Raw genomic sequence first — 18,192 nt, 5'->3', positions numbered from 1 at the left:
CAATCGTCTAGATATGCGAATATCTGATGTTTTCTCCTCCTGAGGAAGGCTGCGATTGCCGCTAGGCACTTGGTAAATATCCTGGGAGCTGACTTTAGGCCAAAAGGGAGGACACGAAATTTGAAATGGCTTCCGGCTACCATGAATCTCAGGTACTGTCTGTGGGTTGGATGAATGGGAATGTGGAAATACGCATCCTTTAGATCTAGTGTAGACATAAAATCTCCCTGGTTCAGTCGCAGAAGAACATCCTGTAGGCTTTTCATGCAGAACAACTGTTTTTTCAAATAGACGTTTAATTGTCTGAGGTCGAGGATCGGCCTTCAGTCCTTCCACTTTTTGCGAATGAGAAAGAAGCTGGAATGCATAACCTTCAACCTCTTCCTCGCTGTGATAGAGATACTTTCTCTATTGCTCCTTTGAGGAGCATCTTGTTGATCTCGCTCTTGAGCTGTTCCAGATATTTTGATGGAGTTCTGCGAGGAGGATTGGGAGGAGGCATTTGGACAAACTCCAAAGTGTGGCCCTGTTTCACTAATTGTAGGAAACACTTGTCTGATGTGATAATTTGCCATTGTTTGAAAAACAGGGGTATCTTTCCGCCTAAAACCAGAGGAGGAGATTCGGATGCAGCCGGAGCCTTGGGTGTATCAGGCTCTGCGAGCCGAGTCCTTAGTAGGGCGAGGTGAGCGTCCCCTAGATCCAGATCTGCCGTAAGCCACTTGTGGTGGTTGTCTTTGTGGGTAGTATTGACGGAGGAAGGATATGTTGAGTATCTGTATTGCTCATAGCCTCCCCTATAAGAAGGCAGTCCGCATTCTCTGGCTCGAAAGGGAGGCTTCCGAAATTAAAGAGTTCTCAATGATTTCACCGTATCGGTGTAGGATTTAATAGATTGTGGAGCCTCATCAATATGTTTCCCAAACAACGCTTGGCCATCGAAAGGTAGGTCAAAAATTGTATTCTGGACCTCAGGCCGGAATGATGTAGATCTTAACCAGCCTTGCCTCAAAAGGACAGCCGCACCTGCGAGCTGGCGAAATGCAGTTGTGGCTATGTCCATAGAACAGTCTATCAGTTCCGCTGACGTACGCTCTCCCTCATGCAACATCTTCTTCGCCTCTGATTTTACATCCCCCGGCAACTAGTCATTATGGGGGTGATGACTGCCCATAGCTGTCTGTCATATCTGGCCAACACCACCAGGGAGTTAGCAGCTCTTATAACGAGGCTAGCCATTGACGAGAATCTGTTTCCAATATTGTCCAACCGTCTACCCTCTTTGTCCGGAGGTGCGGAAATTGGAGCTGAGGGTTTTTTGGACCTTCTCTGTGCCGCCTGAGCAACCACTGAGTCTGGATGAGGGTGACCAGTTAGACATGCTGAGGCATCCTCCGGTGCTTTGTATTTTTTTTCTAGTCGGGGCAGCACCGCTGTGACAGTAGCAGGGTTGTGCATAACCTTCAACCCTTCTTCCCATAAGTAGTTGACTAATGGTATAGAGCGCACAGATTTCTGAAACGGCTCCTTAAAATCATATAAGAAGCAATCTGTTTGCTTGGACGCCATTGGCAGAGCGAATCATTTAGCCGCTCTCTCCAGAAGATTATGAAATCCCTCGATGTCATCTGGAGGGGAATCCACCTTTGGCTGAGAAGGAGAAGGAGGAGCAGGAATAAAGTATTTATTCCACTCCGACTGAGTGTCAAGGAGCTCCTCTTCTTCCTGATCACCTTCCGACATATCAGTGTCCTGTGGTATAGCCATATCCGGCGTGGCCACATTCGCTAGTTGGCCTCTGACGTGTAGTGGTAACCCCTGAAATGGGCGACGGAGGAGGTTGCTCTCCTTCAGGAGGAAAGCGCTTACTGTAGTCAGCCAGCATTGCTCTGAGATCAGAGAGCAAAGAGGTTTGTATATATGCCCCCTCTTGATATTGTTGATGTCCTCCATAGTACTGAGGGTCATAGGTTTCACCATATTCATCATCGTCCTCTTGATATTTGACGTTTAATTGTGAGGGGCTATGGGCTGTTCCAAATAGTCCCTCGTCGTCTGACTCTCCATCCCTCTCCAACAGGTGCACTGGTATGAGAGGGGTCACCTTACTAGGTGACGTATGCTTTGGGGTAAGCTTTTCTTGTCTTTTCTGCTGTTTTTCCCTTGTCGACGGTGTCATAGACAGCGCAGATATAGCCTTTGTCGACGGTGGAGTCGTCGACGACAAATGCATAGAGATCTTAATTGTCGACAGCCTTACTGAAGAGTCTACCGTCGACAAGGCCGTCAGCGATGGCAATGTGGATACAGTTGTTACTGCCATCGACGATGATGAGGTGTAGATCCTCATCGACAATGACGTCGTTGACGCTGCTCTCGTCGACGGTGGGACACTCGTCGTCCACGATGTCGTCGTCACAACTACCATTGACGCTGAAGTGTTGGAAGTCGTCGTTGACGGTGAAAAAGCACTCACCGACGCTCTTGTCGACGATGAATCCGTCGACGACGGTACAGTCCTAGCACCAGTAGATGAGGGCCCTTTGAAAGGCACAGATGGTGGTACAGAGGATCACTTCTTATGCCTTTCAGAGCTGCTGGCATGACCTCCCTCCCCTTTCTTGGAAGATTTATGAGGTGAAGTAGAGGGGCTGCGGCGCTTGTAGGACCCTGAGGCAGTCTTTTTGTGGGCTTTTCTGGACTGTTGTGAAGGAGATCTTGTGTCTGATCTCGCCCTTTTTCATGACTTTTTGGATATTGAAGAGCCATCACTATCAGAATCCGAGACTGGATTATCTCTGTACTTAAGTTTCTGCAGCCAAATCAACAATCTGCCTTCTCTATCCTTAAGAGTCTTAGAGGAAAAGGTACGACAAACCTTGCAGCCCTTGGCTGAGTGGTCTGGATAAAGGCAGTATATGCAATCCTGATGAGGGTCTTCAGAATGTAGTCTTTTTTTACCACAGGTTTTACAATTTCTGAATAAACCCTTCTTCTCCTTGACAGACGTTGTAGGTCTTACCCACAATCAGTCAAAACAGGTTTTAGCAGAGAAAAAATAGCTTAAAGCTAATCCAAAGGTGTGAAGACAGAGCAGAGCTCTGAGGAGGCTCCCTAGCACGATGTGAGTAGAAAATCTGAGGTACTGGAGCTTCTCGCAGGAGGGTTCTAGAGAGTGGTGTCATCTGAATGGTGGATGCTCAAGTTTGGTACTTTTTCTTAAAATGACTCTGATAGACTGTTAAATTAAAGAGGCATACGGCCCTTGTGTTAATCTATTTCAATACTACTTACATAATGATACAGGGGGCTCCTATCTCGACGACGGCGAATGATTCAAGCATGTGAATCTATGAAAGTTCCAATACTGGAGTAAGATCATGCTCCAGAAAATGGGACACCTGTAGAAACTGACTTAGGATGGGAAGTATACAATGAACCACACAGTCTATCAACTGCTTGAGAGAGGCGCAGAAGCATCCCACAGGACAGGACTCACCACCCTGACTCTATCCAGTGAAGGAGCCCAGAGATACTTTACGCTAAAAGGATTTCAATGTTATTGAATTCCTTTCAAGGAACAACACACACACAGAACTGCTCTACCAGGCCCACGTTTTCTATCTATTGTTGTAATAGAAACTTATAAACATGCTTTCAGTGACCTTCACAGTGTATATCAAGTACCCCCAGTCATTTCTGGTCAAACATAGTTTGGGTTAATGTATTTGTCAAGTTTTTGGCAAGCGAATTATTTGGTTCATACTACTATCATCATTTGTAAAACTATCTAGGAGCCCACTGATGGATTTTGCAAAAAATGAAGGAACCTGCTAGGGAGAACTAGTCTTTGGGCAACCTTCGGGACTAATTTTTCATTAACATAGCATTGATGGTACTCATTTTTTCTTTATTGCCTGCTTTTACTCCAGACCTACTCCGGACTCTTCTGTGCCACTGTGAACCCCTACAAGTGGCTGCCAGTGTACAACCCTGAGGTGGTTGCTGGCTACAGAGGCAAGAAGCGCCAAGAAGCCCCACCCCACATTTTCTCCATCTCTGACAACGCCTATCAGTTCATGTTGACAGGTAAGATCTTCCTACTGCCTTGACTTCTTACATTTTGTTGCTCTCATAACATGCAAACTTCTTTTAGAACCATTAGTAACTGTAATTTATTTTATGGCAGATCGTGAAAACCAGTCTGTCCTGATCACGTGAGTACAACAGAATCACATCGTTACCCAACTTCATGCATGCCACTGTGAGTGATTTCACAATTGATGTTACAGATCCTACTCATTAGTCTGTCCTCTTCCCTTCTAGAGGAGAATCTGGTGCAGGAAAGACTGTGAACACCAAGCGTGTCATCCAGTACTTTGCAACAATTGCAGTGTCTGGAGAGAAGAAAAAGGACACCCCCGCCATGGCCAACAAGATGCAGGTTTGTAAATCTACGGTATCATCACATGGGGTGCAGATAATATGATATCTCTCAGAGGAGTTTCTTCACATTGAAATCTTGCTCCTAATAGGGAACCCTGGAAGATCAAATCATCCAGGCCAATCCGCTGCTGGAAGCCTTTGGTAATGCCAAGACCGTGAGGAATGACAACTCATCCCGTTTTGTAAGCTTCTCCCTTTGTGTATTTTTTTAACATTTCTCGCTTTTGAAGATACGGTTACTCTCTCTGTCGCAATAATAGTCTGAATTCATCTGAAGCTTTTATTTACTTTCTAGGGTAAATTTATCCGAATCCACTTTGGAACCACTGGAAAACTGGCTTCTGCAGATATTGAAACATGTAAGACTGGCAGAAGAAACAGTCAAAGACATAAGCAGGGATTTAAAACATTTGTTGTTTACACATTATAACCAAAGCCTGCTTTTTGCAGACCTGCTGGAAAAGTCCAGAGTGACATTCCAGCTCTCAGCCGAGAGGAGCTACCACATCTTCTACCAGATCATGACCAACAAGAAGCCAGAGCTCATTGGTAATACAACTTTGTTTCATTTTTTTTTTTTTTTTTTTTTATTGAGTCAGAAAGTACCAGCACAGATGTAACCAACACAAAAAAAGAGATTGGGGGATAATGGATACAAAAAAATACATAATATAAGAAGAAGTATAAACAGGGCAGAGAAAGGGCCAAAAAATACACTGTGGCAGACAACTGCTTCATATCTAACTATATCAGCTATAAACTGGTGAGAGTTAGTTTTAGATGCCTTTTGTTTCAGTAATAAAAACATTTTGTACATAGAAAACATAAATGGATCTATCTTCATCTTTCAGTTGAAGAGGACCTATTGTATGCATGCCTCAACATCTAAGCTATAGTTGGCATGGATAATCTTATCCCTTTTCAACTTCACACAACAGATTTTTTTCTCTCCATCCCAGAAATGCTTCTCATTACCACAAACCCATACGACTTCCCATCCATCAGCCAGGGTGAGGTTGTGGTAAAGAGTATCGATGATGGAGAGGAGTTGCTGGCCACCGATGTGAGTGGTTGAAGACAAACTTGTACATATCACAAACAATATTCCAGAATGTCCCTAATGTCCCTTTAACAAATGTGTCTTGACGCCACACCCGCAGGGTGCCATCGATATCCTAGGGTTCAACCAAGATGAGAAGATCGGCATCTACAAGATGACAGGAGCGGTCATGCACCACGGGAACATGAAATTCAAGCAGAAGCAGCGTGAGGAGCAGGCCGAGCCCGATGGCACAGAAGGTATTGAAGGAAGAGACTGAAAAAATAGCACTGATTGTGAAAGCTACAAATATACATACTAGTTGCACCAGACATTGACTGAAATACAGAGCACTGTACAATCTGAAAGATTTGGGGTAGTGCCTTCAGATGTCTTAAATAGTATAAGTGAACTAATTAAATTAATTATAGATTGCACTATCCTGTGGGCCACTTACCTCCAGGAATAATAGCTCTTAAATTTAAGTTACAGTATAATACTCAAGTAGTCAGCCCTGCTAGGCAATTTGTAGGCTCTTTTCGCAAATGTTTTTTAAAACTCTTTGGGGCATATTTCCAAGGATTTGGTGCATCGGCTCCAATGTGCCAGTTTCCTTGAATTGCCCTACGCCCCCTGATGACACAGCGGTAGCGTTGTATTTACAATACAGCGCACTATGGCGCACGTTAACACATAGCATCAACTTTTTTAATGATATTGTGGCGTTTTGCTGGACTAGCGCTAAAAATGTTGACACTAGTCCAGCAAAGCGCAGGGAGACCATAGGAAATAGCCTGGTGTCACTTTAACGACTGCCCTGGGCAGGAGTTAAAAAATTACAATAGAATGGTGCAGTGGAATCTTGTAAATTTCACTGCGCCATTTTTTTGGGCCTCCCTGTGGGGGAACAACCCCCTTGCATACATTATACCTGGCCAAGGTATAATGTGGTGCAAGGGTATACAAAGTGGCGCAATGCTAGCATTGTGCCACTTTGTAAATATGTGCAGGGTGAGGGCCTGTTTAGTGCCGCCGTAGCATTAAAAAATTACGCAACAGCCGCGCTAAGGGCCGCAAGGGGCTTGTAAATATGCCCCTTCATTTCCATGTCACTCTAATACACTGTTGCTTGATGTCTTCTGATTTCTAGTGTGAGGAGCATTCAATAGTGGGCTGACAATGGTTTCGGGAGGTGGTACACAGATTTAGTGCTGAATTTCTTGGTCTGATGGAGGGTCTCTACCCTTTCACGGGAATGTGCATCAAGATCTAGGACACCTTAGTACACCCCCACACTGGTGGGTCATGGATGGGTATACTGGGTTCTCCTGCACATTCCTCACAGAGTTAACTAAAGAAATACTGGTCTTGTTCTTAGCAGTGCATGTCCTTGTACTGCTGGCTACATAGTACTAAACTGGTGTTTAGTGCCACAGGGGTAAGATGGTGATGCTGCATGTGCATGGTGCATGCCCCAAGGAACTGCAGCTCCTGTGGCAGAGCTAAGAAATGTCCTGTACAACCCACATGCATATGACACTGGTAAGCTATTCGTAGCGCTGTGGGTGAACAATACCACTACCACTAACCAGCAGTCATTCCTATTACCCAATGGTATTTCCCATCCATTTACATGAAATGCACTTTTATATAGAATCAGGTCTGCATACAGTGTCTCTCATCATACCAATGCATGCAGTGCAGATTATAAGAATATTGTGGTGAAGTATTCTGAACTATTGTTATAATGTGCAGTTGCTGACAAAATTGCATACCTGATGGGTCTGAACTCAGCGGATCTGCTGAAAGCGCTGTGCTACCCAAGAGTGAAGGTCGGCAACGAATATGTCACTAAGGGGCAAAATGTCCAGCAGGTACCACAGACTGATTTTTTTTTTTTTTTAACTATGTTGAATTTGATACTATCTTGTAAACCTTGTCTACAAATAAGAGAATTAACCAACCAGTATTTAACGTTATCTCTTATAGGTTTATAATGCCATTGGTGCGCTCTGCAAGTCTGTTTATGAGAAGCTCTTCTTGTGGATGGTGCTTCGAATCAACCAGCAGCTGGACACCAAGCAAGCCAGGCAGTACTTCATCGGGGTCCTGGATATTGCAGGCTTTGAAATTTTTGATGTAAGTTCTTCTGGCAGACACTATAATCGAATTGTGGAAATGTTTAGTAACACAATCACACTAAGCAATCCTGTGTTGTTTAGTTCAATAGCTTGGAGCAGCTTTGTATCAACTTCACCAATGAGAAACTGCAACAGTTCTTCAACCACCACATGTTCGTCTTGGAACAAGAGGAATACAAGAAGGAAGGCATTGAATGGGAATTCATTGACTTTGGCATGGATCTGGCTGCCTGCATTGAGCTTATTGAGAAGGTGGGTCACTTTCTGAGTGAATGCTGAATCTTTCTGCATATGCCAACGATGATTGAAAACTAAGGGCGTGATTTAGGGGTGGGTGGTAATGGATAGCCCCAAGATTTACTGTGCGTCCAGTCCGCCCCCTTTTAAATCATTGGCCTCATACAGAGATTTGCTGATGGTGGAGCTGCCACATGCTCCGCTGCTAGAAAAAGCCTCACTATTGAACATCCACTGGTGAGCAAGATGTCAAAAGCATAGGTTTTCCGATACCTAGTCCACCATTTTTTCCTGTCTCATACTACTCTACATAGCACAGTGCTCCTGGCCATGAAAAATGCTGACATGTTCCCCTTGTACTGGGAGAAAACTTCAAGAGTGTGAGAGACATTTTTTTCCAAAGACATCCCCACTTTCAAATATTGCAGGCTGGTCTGCTACGCTAATAGGGCATGTTGGACCTGCCACCAATGTCAGCTGTAGCTGTGAAGGCAGGACCTGCATTTGTGAAAAAACACTGCTGACCCAATGGTAAACTTTAAATGGCATGGGCCAGCTGTGACGGGGCTAGGGGAGGTGTTTCCTCTGCCTCCCTGGCTCTTTAGTGACTACAGAGTTCTAAATAAGCTTCTAAATCAACATAATCTACATCACACTTCCTTTTCCAGCCCATGGGAATCTTCTCCATCCTTGAAGAAGAGTGCATGTTTCCTAAAGCTACAGACACTTCCTTCAAGAATAAGCTGTACGATCAACATCTAGGCAAGTGCAAGAACTTTGAGAAACCCAAGCCAGGCAAAGGAAAGGCTGAAGCCCACTTCTCTTTGCTGCATTACGCCGGTACTGTGGATTACAACATCAGTGGCTGGCTGGACAAGAACAAGGATCCACTGAATGAAACAGTCATTCAGCTGTATCAGAAGTCATCAGTGAAGCTGCTTGCCTTCCTCTACAGCACCTATACTGTGGCGGGAGATGCAGGTACTCATAAAGCTGCAAGTTTACTTTAAAAGATTAAGCTGTTTGACGCTGTGTCACCGACACCCCATTCTTTCAATTCACAGATGCTGGAGCTGCAAAGGGTGGGAAAAAGAAGAAAGGCTCATCCTTCCAGACAGTCTCCGCTTTGTTCAGAGTAAGTTCTGCCAAATGCAATACCCAAAATTGAATCACAGCAGGTATTGTATCTACAACCATTGTTCTGTGTCAGATCTGATGATGTTTGCCACCAGATTGGTAGTAGTACATTTCATTCATACTTGCAATGTTTTTGAAGAGCTACATATCCACCTATACATTCAGGGTATTAAGAGTTTAAATCATTTCTAATGTTCCTTTCAACAGGAAAACCTGAACAAGCTGATGACTAACCTGAGAAGCACTCACCCCCACTTTGTTCGATGTCTGATTCCAAATGAGACAAAAACACCAGGTACAGTACGTGAAAAAAGTATAAAGCTGAAAAACCATAAAGTCAACATAATATGAGGAAATTTACATTGTGAGCTTATTTCCATGTTCAGGTGTCATGGACAACCATCTTTTGATCCACCAGCTGAGATGTAATGGTGTCCTAGAAGGCATCAGAATTTGCAGAAAGGGCTTTCCGAGCAGGATCCTCTATGGTGATTTCAAACAAAGGTAATATCCATAGATGACATCTACATAGACTGTATGCTCGGGCGATTTAGCCGAGTTTCCTCCCAGCAAGCACAGAAGAAGCTGTACAAGTCCTAGAAGCCTGTGTCTCAGGACATTTTAGCCCTATGTTGTCACTGGTAGCCTTGTTCCCTGATTGTTCATGTAGCACCACCACCATGACATTTTAAGGCTCTGAAAGCTAGATACACCTTACTAAAAAAATATTTTTGCTGCAAAACGATTGTAGCAGCATATACAACATTTCCTAATGTATTCACAACATTTAACACTGTAAGAGGACCGAAGATACTAAAACATTTTGAAAGGAAAGACAATAACAACAATAATTTGTTGTGTGTCACTAGTCTTATGGATTTTGAATCTGTTCTCAAAGCTCATTATTTAAAGCACAATTTACGAAATCAAAATCATTGATAAAACTAGCTACTGACCACATAGAAAATATCCATTTACCATCTCTCCTTGTCTGCATTTTTACAAAGAAACCTCTATTTTTATATCTTTTAGGTACAAGGTTTTGAACGCCAGCGCTATTCCTGAAGGACAATTTATAGACAGCAAGAAGGCCAGTGAGAAACTGTTGGGATCCATTGATGTTGATCATACACAATATAAATTTGGCCACACGAAGGTAAAAGAGCAATATATGTCCACAAATACATAATTTCAAATAGAAGAATTTGTTTATTGTTCAGCTTTCAGTATGATGTGAGGTCAAGTCCTCCTGTGCCTATAATATTGATAATACGCTCATGTCTGATTGATAGGAAATATTTACTGTAAACCTCCTTGCTGTATCTTCGGGCATTTAAACTTCACAGACTTTTACGTCAAAGTATTTTTATTCAGTATCATAATATTCAGTAAACATAAAATAGAGCCCGAAGAATAAGCCCATTTTCAAAACAATTGTTTCAGTACAACAAATTTATCACATATATTTTAACTTTTTTAACTTTTCAAACATTAGGACATATATTTTTATAAAACACATATGTACTGTATTTGCAGCATAAGTTAGACACGTACATTTTCCCCTAAAATCTATACTATGAATATTGTTATAAAAGTAACAGAATACTAATAAGCATACCTAAGATCATGAAAATCGAAATCAAGGGATTCAATGATTGAATAGAACACTGCTGCTGCCAAATTGAAATTGTTTTTATTGATGTTTTCATCTTTCAGTTTGGCAGCAGTGTTCTATACAATTGTAAATATCCATAAAAAACATGCACTTTTTAGTGAATATGGATAACACAAATTTCACGACAGTGAGAAATGAGAGAAATATAGTCAACCGGTTTTCAATTTATCAAGGTGAAGGATACATTACAGTTCTGTGGCGTGGAGTCACTCTTTTTTGCTGCAAACCAAGCAGATACTTTAAAAAATAATATGCTGTTTCATAGCAATTATAATGGCTTTAATTGAGGGATTTCATATGGCAGGCCTAATGAATCCTGTGATAGCTGTTTTTATATATACAGGCAGGATACCAAGCCAACATGCAGAGTCTCTGTTTCACAATGCTTATATAGAAAGCCAGGTGTGCGGTATCAGCACGAGACAAGCAGAATACATGCTTCGTTTCAAAATGACATCTCCCAGTGGGATGAATTTATATAGGACTTATATAGGGTGACTGACTGGTTTAACAAGCCCATCTCAGGTACTGCCAACCCACCAAGTTATGAGAGCCCTAGTCAGTCATGCAGATCAATGTTTTCTCTCTATAGATAATTTAAAATATGGTCTTAGAAATGAGTTCATCTTGGCTTGGGGTAGATACAACACTTACCGGGTGCCAACAGCTGGACTCTCAGCTGGACACTTCAGAGTTGGTTTGGATCAAAGATCTTGGTATGCTAGATCAAGGAGCAAACCTTTATTTATCAGTGGATGGCAGACCTCTTAGTAGCCTCACCATTTGTATATTCTCCAGTTTTCACAGCATGAGTAGCAAATCTAGAAGCTTTTGAGAGAATGTATGGAACTTGTCTCTGGCACTTAATTTTTAATTCTAAACTCTATCCCTTTCCTTGAGATTTACTTCAATTTTACAAACCCAATAGCCCTGGAATTTGTCAGTATTGGAAATCTTGTGGTATTTCTTGACTATGATACTTAGAATGTTCATTTCTGAGGAACATTGTTGACCTATGACAAAACCAAAAATGATCCATCCCTTTTGTAAAGCCAACACGATTATAAACCAACTCCCAGCAATGCCTTGCTTGATTTTGAGCAACTTTCCCAGAAAATTCTTGGACCCATAATTGCTATCTCTCTATGAGCCACTGATGCCGAGGAAGCTGTCAAGAAGGTAAATGGTAGCCAACTCTGTTCTTTAATTCTGTCCTTGATGTGTGTTTCCTGCAACAGTATTACAGTCGGTCTAAGCATCTCCAGCCACTTAGAACTTGTATTTCTATTTTTTAGATATTGATTCTATTTATATTTATGGAAATTATCTTAATTTTCATCATAGATGCATACATTTACTGTTGCACTGATCTTTAGCTCATTAAATTGATCAATAAATCTTTTTTCTTTTTTTTTGCATGTGCTCCCCATTCCTTCCATCAACTGGTTCCTTCAGCCCCCACACTGGCACCCTTCCCTTTTTCTTTCCCAAAGGATTCCCACCTCTTCCCACTGGTACTCTCTCCCTTCCCCTTTCGGCTGTGAAAGCATGCACTCATTTTGAGTTGGCGGAGCGAGCCACCCTCATTAAATACCATCCTATTGCATGCACCAACATCCTTTTTCTTGACTTCCAAAATGTTGCTCATAGGCTCCGTCCCACACCTAGCCCCCAGTCCTCTTGTCTACTCTCTTATTCCTGCCCTATTACTTTATTTGTTGTTATTCTGCCAAAAACATATATGCGGTGTTGATACAATGCAAAACTTTGAATAATCTGTCAATTAACACCTTTAGTCTAGCAGTTTACATTAGTATTGCATGAGCTTCTTCCAAGTTAAACCATTCAATAAATTGCTTAAATTCCATCTGTCATCTGGATGTTTCATACGTCATATATGAATTAACCTGGAAGCTGAAGTCATTTAACACCCAGAACTCCTAGCTTAGTATGCAGTTAATATCGTCTGCTTAATGTAATAATCATCAAAGTTTACCAAATCTATTCTTGGAAAATTTATATTTGGGCTTTCTGTAAACAATATTCGGTGTGCCCTTTTGATAGTAAGATTCTCTCCATTATCAGGCAGGATATGAGTTTGTAGGAGCTCTTCATTCATTTCAGTAGTTGATGAAAGTTTCTCTTTTTTTGCTAACATTTCCTGAAACTTTAGATTAGCTTTCCGCATGCTATTTTCTTGGTCCTCAATCTGTGATTTTAATGGATTAAGGGTGTGATGGAGATCTGACTGCCGCCAAAGTGGTGGTCCGACTGCTTTGGTGGCAGTCTGACCGCCACATTATGACCATGGCGGTCGTGCCGCTGTGGGACTGCCAGCACTGCCAGTTCTCCTCCACAGGAGGGAGTGGCAGTCCTGATGGTCCTAATCCGCTAGGGCGGCGCTGCAAACAGTGCTGCCCTGAAGATTATGACTCCCCTCTCCACCAGCATTTACCTGGCCAGCCCCGACGCGAGGTTCACTATCTGCTTTGCAGACAGTGAACTTCGTGACGGGTGCTAATGCACCCTACGCACTATAGCATTGCTGCCAACTCTATTATGAGCCGGTGTCAATGTTGTAGGCCGTTCCCCGCTGGGCCAGCGGGCTAAAACACCGTGGGGGACTTTTAATGGGGTCCATGGGAAGGCACTGGTGGCAACCTAACCTTCAGAGGAAGGTTTACATAATGACCCCCAAAGTTCCTTTAAGTTAGCCATTGTCTGACTTCACAAACAGTTTTGGGTGTTTTCACGTTCCAAAATTCTTTGTTGAATCTCTTCTAACTGACTAGAGAAGCAATCTATATTTTTCTGTATGCCCTGCATGTGTTTACTTAATGTAGATGCACTTGCCATCTAATTAGCTTTTATCTTTTTTATTTCCTTCAAAATTATTTTAATAAAGATTCAATGGCTGTTTCTTGAAGGCCTAGTAATGCATTTTCCAGGTGTTCCTGTGAGCCCTGGGTCCACCCTGGGAAAGTTCATGGCTTGTCAGAGATTTTATGTCTAAGGTTGACTTATCCGTAGTCTGTGTTTTGCTAGAGAATACAAAATATGTCTGTAGAGTGGCAGCAACAGCTGTGTGTAATTCTCTGCTGTCCATTGCACGTTTATCTGGGAGCTCAGTAATATCTGTCTATTTATCTATGTATTTAACTTTTATCTTTATCCTTATCTTTGTCAATATCTAAAAAATCCTTGCCATCAGTTATTACTCTTACATTCTTGTGTTGTGTTAAAATCCTTCTATATTCATTAGTGTCTCATTGTATATCTCTCTCTTGGATGATACAAGTGCAATATATAACCTAATAAATCATTTGATAGATTATCAACAATGTTATAGTAAAGGGTGATTTCCTCTTCCTACAGCGGCTCTTAAAAACCAAAGGAAACCAAAAGGTGCCATAGCAATGCAAGCATTAAAAAAGATGTAGAGCCAATTGATCCTTGGAGAGAAGGAATTAGATAGAAAAGACCGTACATGTTTTTTGAAGAGATATATATCAGCTTCCCGTATTGATTATTTTCTGCAACAAGAGACATCCAAAATGCGCTGGTTACATATATCTACAATTGCTTTTAAGATCAAACAGGAATAGAATTAGAAATGAAATTATACTCCAGTAACAATTCTATGTTTAAATGGCAATTGGATAAAACTTTGTTTGTAAATAAAAATTTCCTGGAAAAACATTAGGCGCAAGATTTCATTTTTTATTTTTTGCAGAGAATCTGAATTCGGCCTCTTTGACTACAGCGTAGAAAGCCTATCATGGAACCATAAAAGGGAAAATAATAATAGGCTATTGATTAATTATTTCCTCAAAGAAATCTAACTAACAGAAATGAGACTTGATAACATAATGATAATCAACATTGGTATGAATGAAAAAAGGCTAAAGAAAATTGTGCAAATATTAGCTTAGAAGAATCTCATTAACTGATGCACATGAGACAACAGATATACGAGGAAGGTGAATTTATAGGAACATTACTGGCACATGAGAGTACGTGAAGTTCAAAACACAATACAGATATTTGAGCTCCTAATTCTGGCCAGATGATTCTAGAAAGAGGTAAAATAGACAAAATATTTTTGATCACTAAAAATAGATCTATACAGCAATATTTCTTTTTCTGGATGCTGAAAAAGCATTTGACCTGGTAAGCTGGTATTTATTATTTAAAGTTCTTCAATTGCTGGCATGTATGAAAGGGCAAATGCCTCATTGGTGACAAATGGTAAGACTACTGAAACTTTCAATATAACAAGGGACACCAGGATAGGACTGCCCCCTTCACCATGTCTATTTGCAGTGTTCATAGAACCTTTAGTTATTGCTTAAGAAGTAAAGAATTAATTAAGTCTGTATTGCCAGCTCTACCAGGGGGTCAAATGCTTACATTTTAATCAGACAACATAGTACTTTTTTTACAGTCTGACTCTACAGTTGCGGAATGGGTATTTGATACCATAGCCGCCTTCACAAAATGTGCTGGTTAAAATGTAAATGCTAAAAAAATTGATTTTGCATTCTAATAGTAAGACAGAAACCCTCTGGCTGTTTTTTACAAGGGATTCACATTAATAAACTGGTAAGGTATCTGGGAACAAACGTTACAGAAAATTATGATGATCTAATTAGGTTAAATTATGTTCCTTTGCTACACAATATCAATCAAATGCTTGAAAGATGGAAAACTCTACCAAAGGTTGCAGTTGTTAAAATGCATGTATTATCTCAGATACAACTTGTTTTAGTACTCTCCTATCTATGTTGACTCAACATTATTTTGTTAAAAAAGTTACAAGCTTTCTATGGGGTAAATCCCGACCTCACTTGAGACTGAAAAAGTTATATCTTACAAAAATGATTGAGGGATGGCACTGCTTGGTTTCAGGGCATATTAATATGCCTTTATCCTGTTAATGCATACTTGATTTTTAATACTGAGTTAACTAAAACATTTTAATTACTACTTCGTATACAGAATGAAGTAGAAACAGAGTCCTTACTTAACACCTCTGTTGCAACAAATAAGGAATCTCAAACTAGTGCTATACAGCCCAACTAATAATTTATTTTTAAGAGGCAAGAGCAACATGGAGGGCTTTAAAACAATTCCAATGTGTCACACTGCCACCCCATTAGAAGTAATATGTTCTCAACTCCCCAAACAAGAACTGTTGTGATAGGAAGGGATAAAACTAGGTAAAATGGGTGATTGGTATGTAAATATTAAATTAATATATGGGGAGTATGTGAAAGACATGCTCAAACCAACAATGAAGGGACATCAATTTGATAATAGATAAATCCATAGTATATTAAAAGCACTCCCATTGAAATTGAGAATGTGTGTGATATAGCAAAGTATCTATTTCAGATCATCAATCCCCATAAAAGGACTAGCCATTGGATGTCATATCTGTAGGAAGAAATGGAGGACTTCAATATGCAGTAAGCACTAATTCAGAGTAAATGGGGAGAAACAGGACTACCTCTAAACCGAATAAACTGGAAAAAGGCTCCTATTTGCAGCATGAAAGCTGTATGGGGGGCTAGTTTTAGAGAAATATAAGTGTATGCCCAATGGGTAATCTACTATTCTTCAGCTTGTCTTCATAGGGGGATGATAATATATCTAACAATTGTCTCAGATGTAGAAGAATGTTGGGTGCATATAATTTGAGAGCGCCCAAAACTTCAATCATGTTGGTATCAGAAGACAGTATTTATAAATAGCTGCTTAAGAATAGAAAAACATCAAAATGCATCAGTAATAGAACTAGAATGCTTCCAACATTTGGGGGAACATTGGAAGAACATCGATTATGGTGGTACACCGCTATATTCATTGCAAGAGCAGTAATAACCACTTTTTGGAAAGCCAGGGAACCACCAGATTTTCAAATGTGGATAAAAAATTAAAGAGTGTATGAGAGACTAACATGGTTTCCAAACAAACTGGTTTGATAAATAACGTATATAGAACAAATATGAATAATTTGCTCAATTAATTAAAGGATAATTGACTGAAAAGTTGTTGATTTCAACTATATGGAGATGAAGTTAAGACATTAATTTGCAAACAATCAGGAAATCAGAAAATAAAACATTTTTTTTTAAAAAGACATCCAACCCTTTTTAATGCAGTTTTTTGTTTTAAAGGTTAACACTATTTGACTTGCAGAATTTCATCAGAATTATTGTGGCCCCTTACATGTATATTTTTACACCCAAGTTGGTCATTGCCTTACATAGGGTTTAATAGAATATGCTTCTCCTTAATGACAACTTTCTGAATAATTTTGCTAGAATAAACACATCCTAAATTGAAGTCTCCCATTTTAACACTCCACTTATTCATAGATTTGTGTTTCAAAGTTTAGCTCATTGGTTGTAACTGCTTAAATGGTTTCGCTCTGAACGCTTGTTTCCGTTGAAAGTCTTGGTCCACACAAGGCAAAAAGACTGTCATTCCTCAGGCAGTTTAACCGTACATAAAACATGTAAGCATGACCTCTTCATGATGTTGGCAGTACACTGTACACTGTTATCACCGGTCTTTAACCAGTATTGCCAAAAATATTTATTTCATCCTGTCCTTACTTTTTCCTCCTTGACACTGTCAAGCCACTCACCAGGCATTATTTCTCTCTGCTCTCCATTTTGTGTTCAACTAAATGTATTTCTTTCTAAAGACAATGGCAACAGGGAAACCTTATCCCTCTTAAAATGGTGCTGGAATGGTGTGTTGCTGGGAGTTTCATTTTATATTCATGAGTATGCTTCTCTACCTTGGGATCATTGATTGTTTTCTCATCTACCTGAATCAGAACAAACCTAACAAAAAATCACCTTATCACGTTATGATGTACCTTAAGATAATACCATATAAGTGATAATATCAGAGGAAAATAAACATACATTTTTCACTTACGTTGAAGGTGTTCTTCAAAGCTGGTCTCCTGGGTACTCTTGAAGAGATGAGAGATGAAAAGTTGGCAGAGCTCATCACCCGTACACAAGCTCTTTGCAGAGGATTCCTTATGAGAGTAGAATTCAAGAAGATGATGGAAAGAAGGTGCTGCATGGATTCAAAAGGCAATACAATTTAAATTCATCGATAACATACACCAACTGCAATGCTAATCAGTGTTGTATTTTTCCCTACAATAGAGAAGCTCTGTTCACCATCCAGTATAATGTTCGGGCATTCATGAATGTCAAACATTGGCCATGGATGAAGCTTTACTTTAAAATTAAGCCTCTTCTGAAGAGTGCTGAGACAGAAAAGGAGATGGCGAACATGAAAGAAGAATTTAGTAAAACAAAAGAAGCACTTGAAAAATCTGAAGCAAAAAAGAAGGAACTAGAGGAGAAAATGGTTGCCCTACTGCAGCAGAAGAATGATCTTCTCCTGCAATGCCAGTCGGTAAGAAAATAGGCAGGCACACAGTCTGCAAAATTTCTAATAAGCACAAGCACCTACTGCACATGTATATA

General features: G+C 40.5%; 1 protein-coding gene across 1 annotated transcript in view; it reads left to right on the top strand.

Annotated features, from left to right (window-relative positions):
• Positions 1-18,192, top strand: part of LOC138260987 (myosin-4-like) — an 88,202-nt gene that overhangs the window by 48,119 nt on the left and 21,891 nt on the right. Inside the window, exons 4-21 of the mRNA XM_069209555.1 lie at positions 3,933-4,089; positions 4,190-4,217; positions 4,327-4,444; positions 4,536-4,628; positions 4,742-4,805; positions 4,897-4,995; positions 5,406-5,509; positions 5,607-5,745; positions 7,241-7,359; positions 7,475-7,624; positions 7,708-7,878; positions 8,532-8,844; positions 8,928-8,998; positions 9,208-9,295; positions 9,387-9,504; positions 10,033-10,156; positions 17,634-17,770; positions 17,866-18,121. Of these exons, the coding sequence (XP_069065656.1) occupies positions 3,933-4,089; positions 4,190-4,217; positions 4,327-4,444; positions 4,536-4,628; positions 4,742-4,805; positions 4,897-4,995; positions 5,406-5,509; positions 5,607-5,745; positions 7,241-7,359; positions 7,475-7,624; positions 7,708-7,878; positions 8,532-8,844; positions 8,928-8,998; positions 9,208-9,295; positions 9,387-9,504; positions 10,033-10,156; positions 17,634-17,770; positions 17,866-18,121 (2,349 nt within the window). The remainder of the gene's footprint in view (positions 1-3,932; positions 4,090-4,189; positions 4,218-4,326; positions 4,445-4,535; positions 4,629-4,741; positions 4,806-4,896; positions 4,996-5,405; positions 5,510-5,606; positions 5,746-7,240; positions 7,360-7,474; positions 7,625-7,707; positions 7,879-8,531; positions 8,845-8,927; positions 8,999-9,207; positions 9,296-9,386; positions 9,505-10,032; positions 10,157-17,633; positions 17,771-17,865; positions 18,122-18,192) is intronic.

This window comes from Pleurodeles waltl, chromosome 10 (assembly GCF_031143425.1).
Source record: "Pleurodeles waltl isolate 20211129_DDA chromosome 10, aPleWal1.hap1.20221129, whole genome shotgun sequence".
Taxonomy (NCBI): domain Eukaryota; kingdom Metazoa; phylum Chordata; class Amphibia; order Caudata; family Salamandridae; genus Pleurodeles; species Pleurodeles waltl.
Note: the sequence above shows the minus strand (reverse complement) of the source record. Positions and strands in the feature narration are given on the sequence as shown.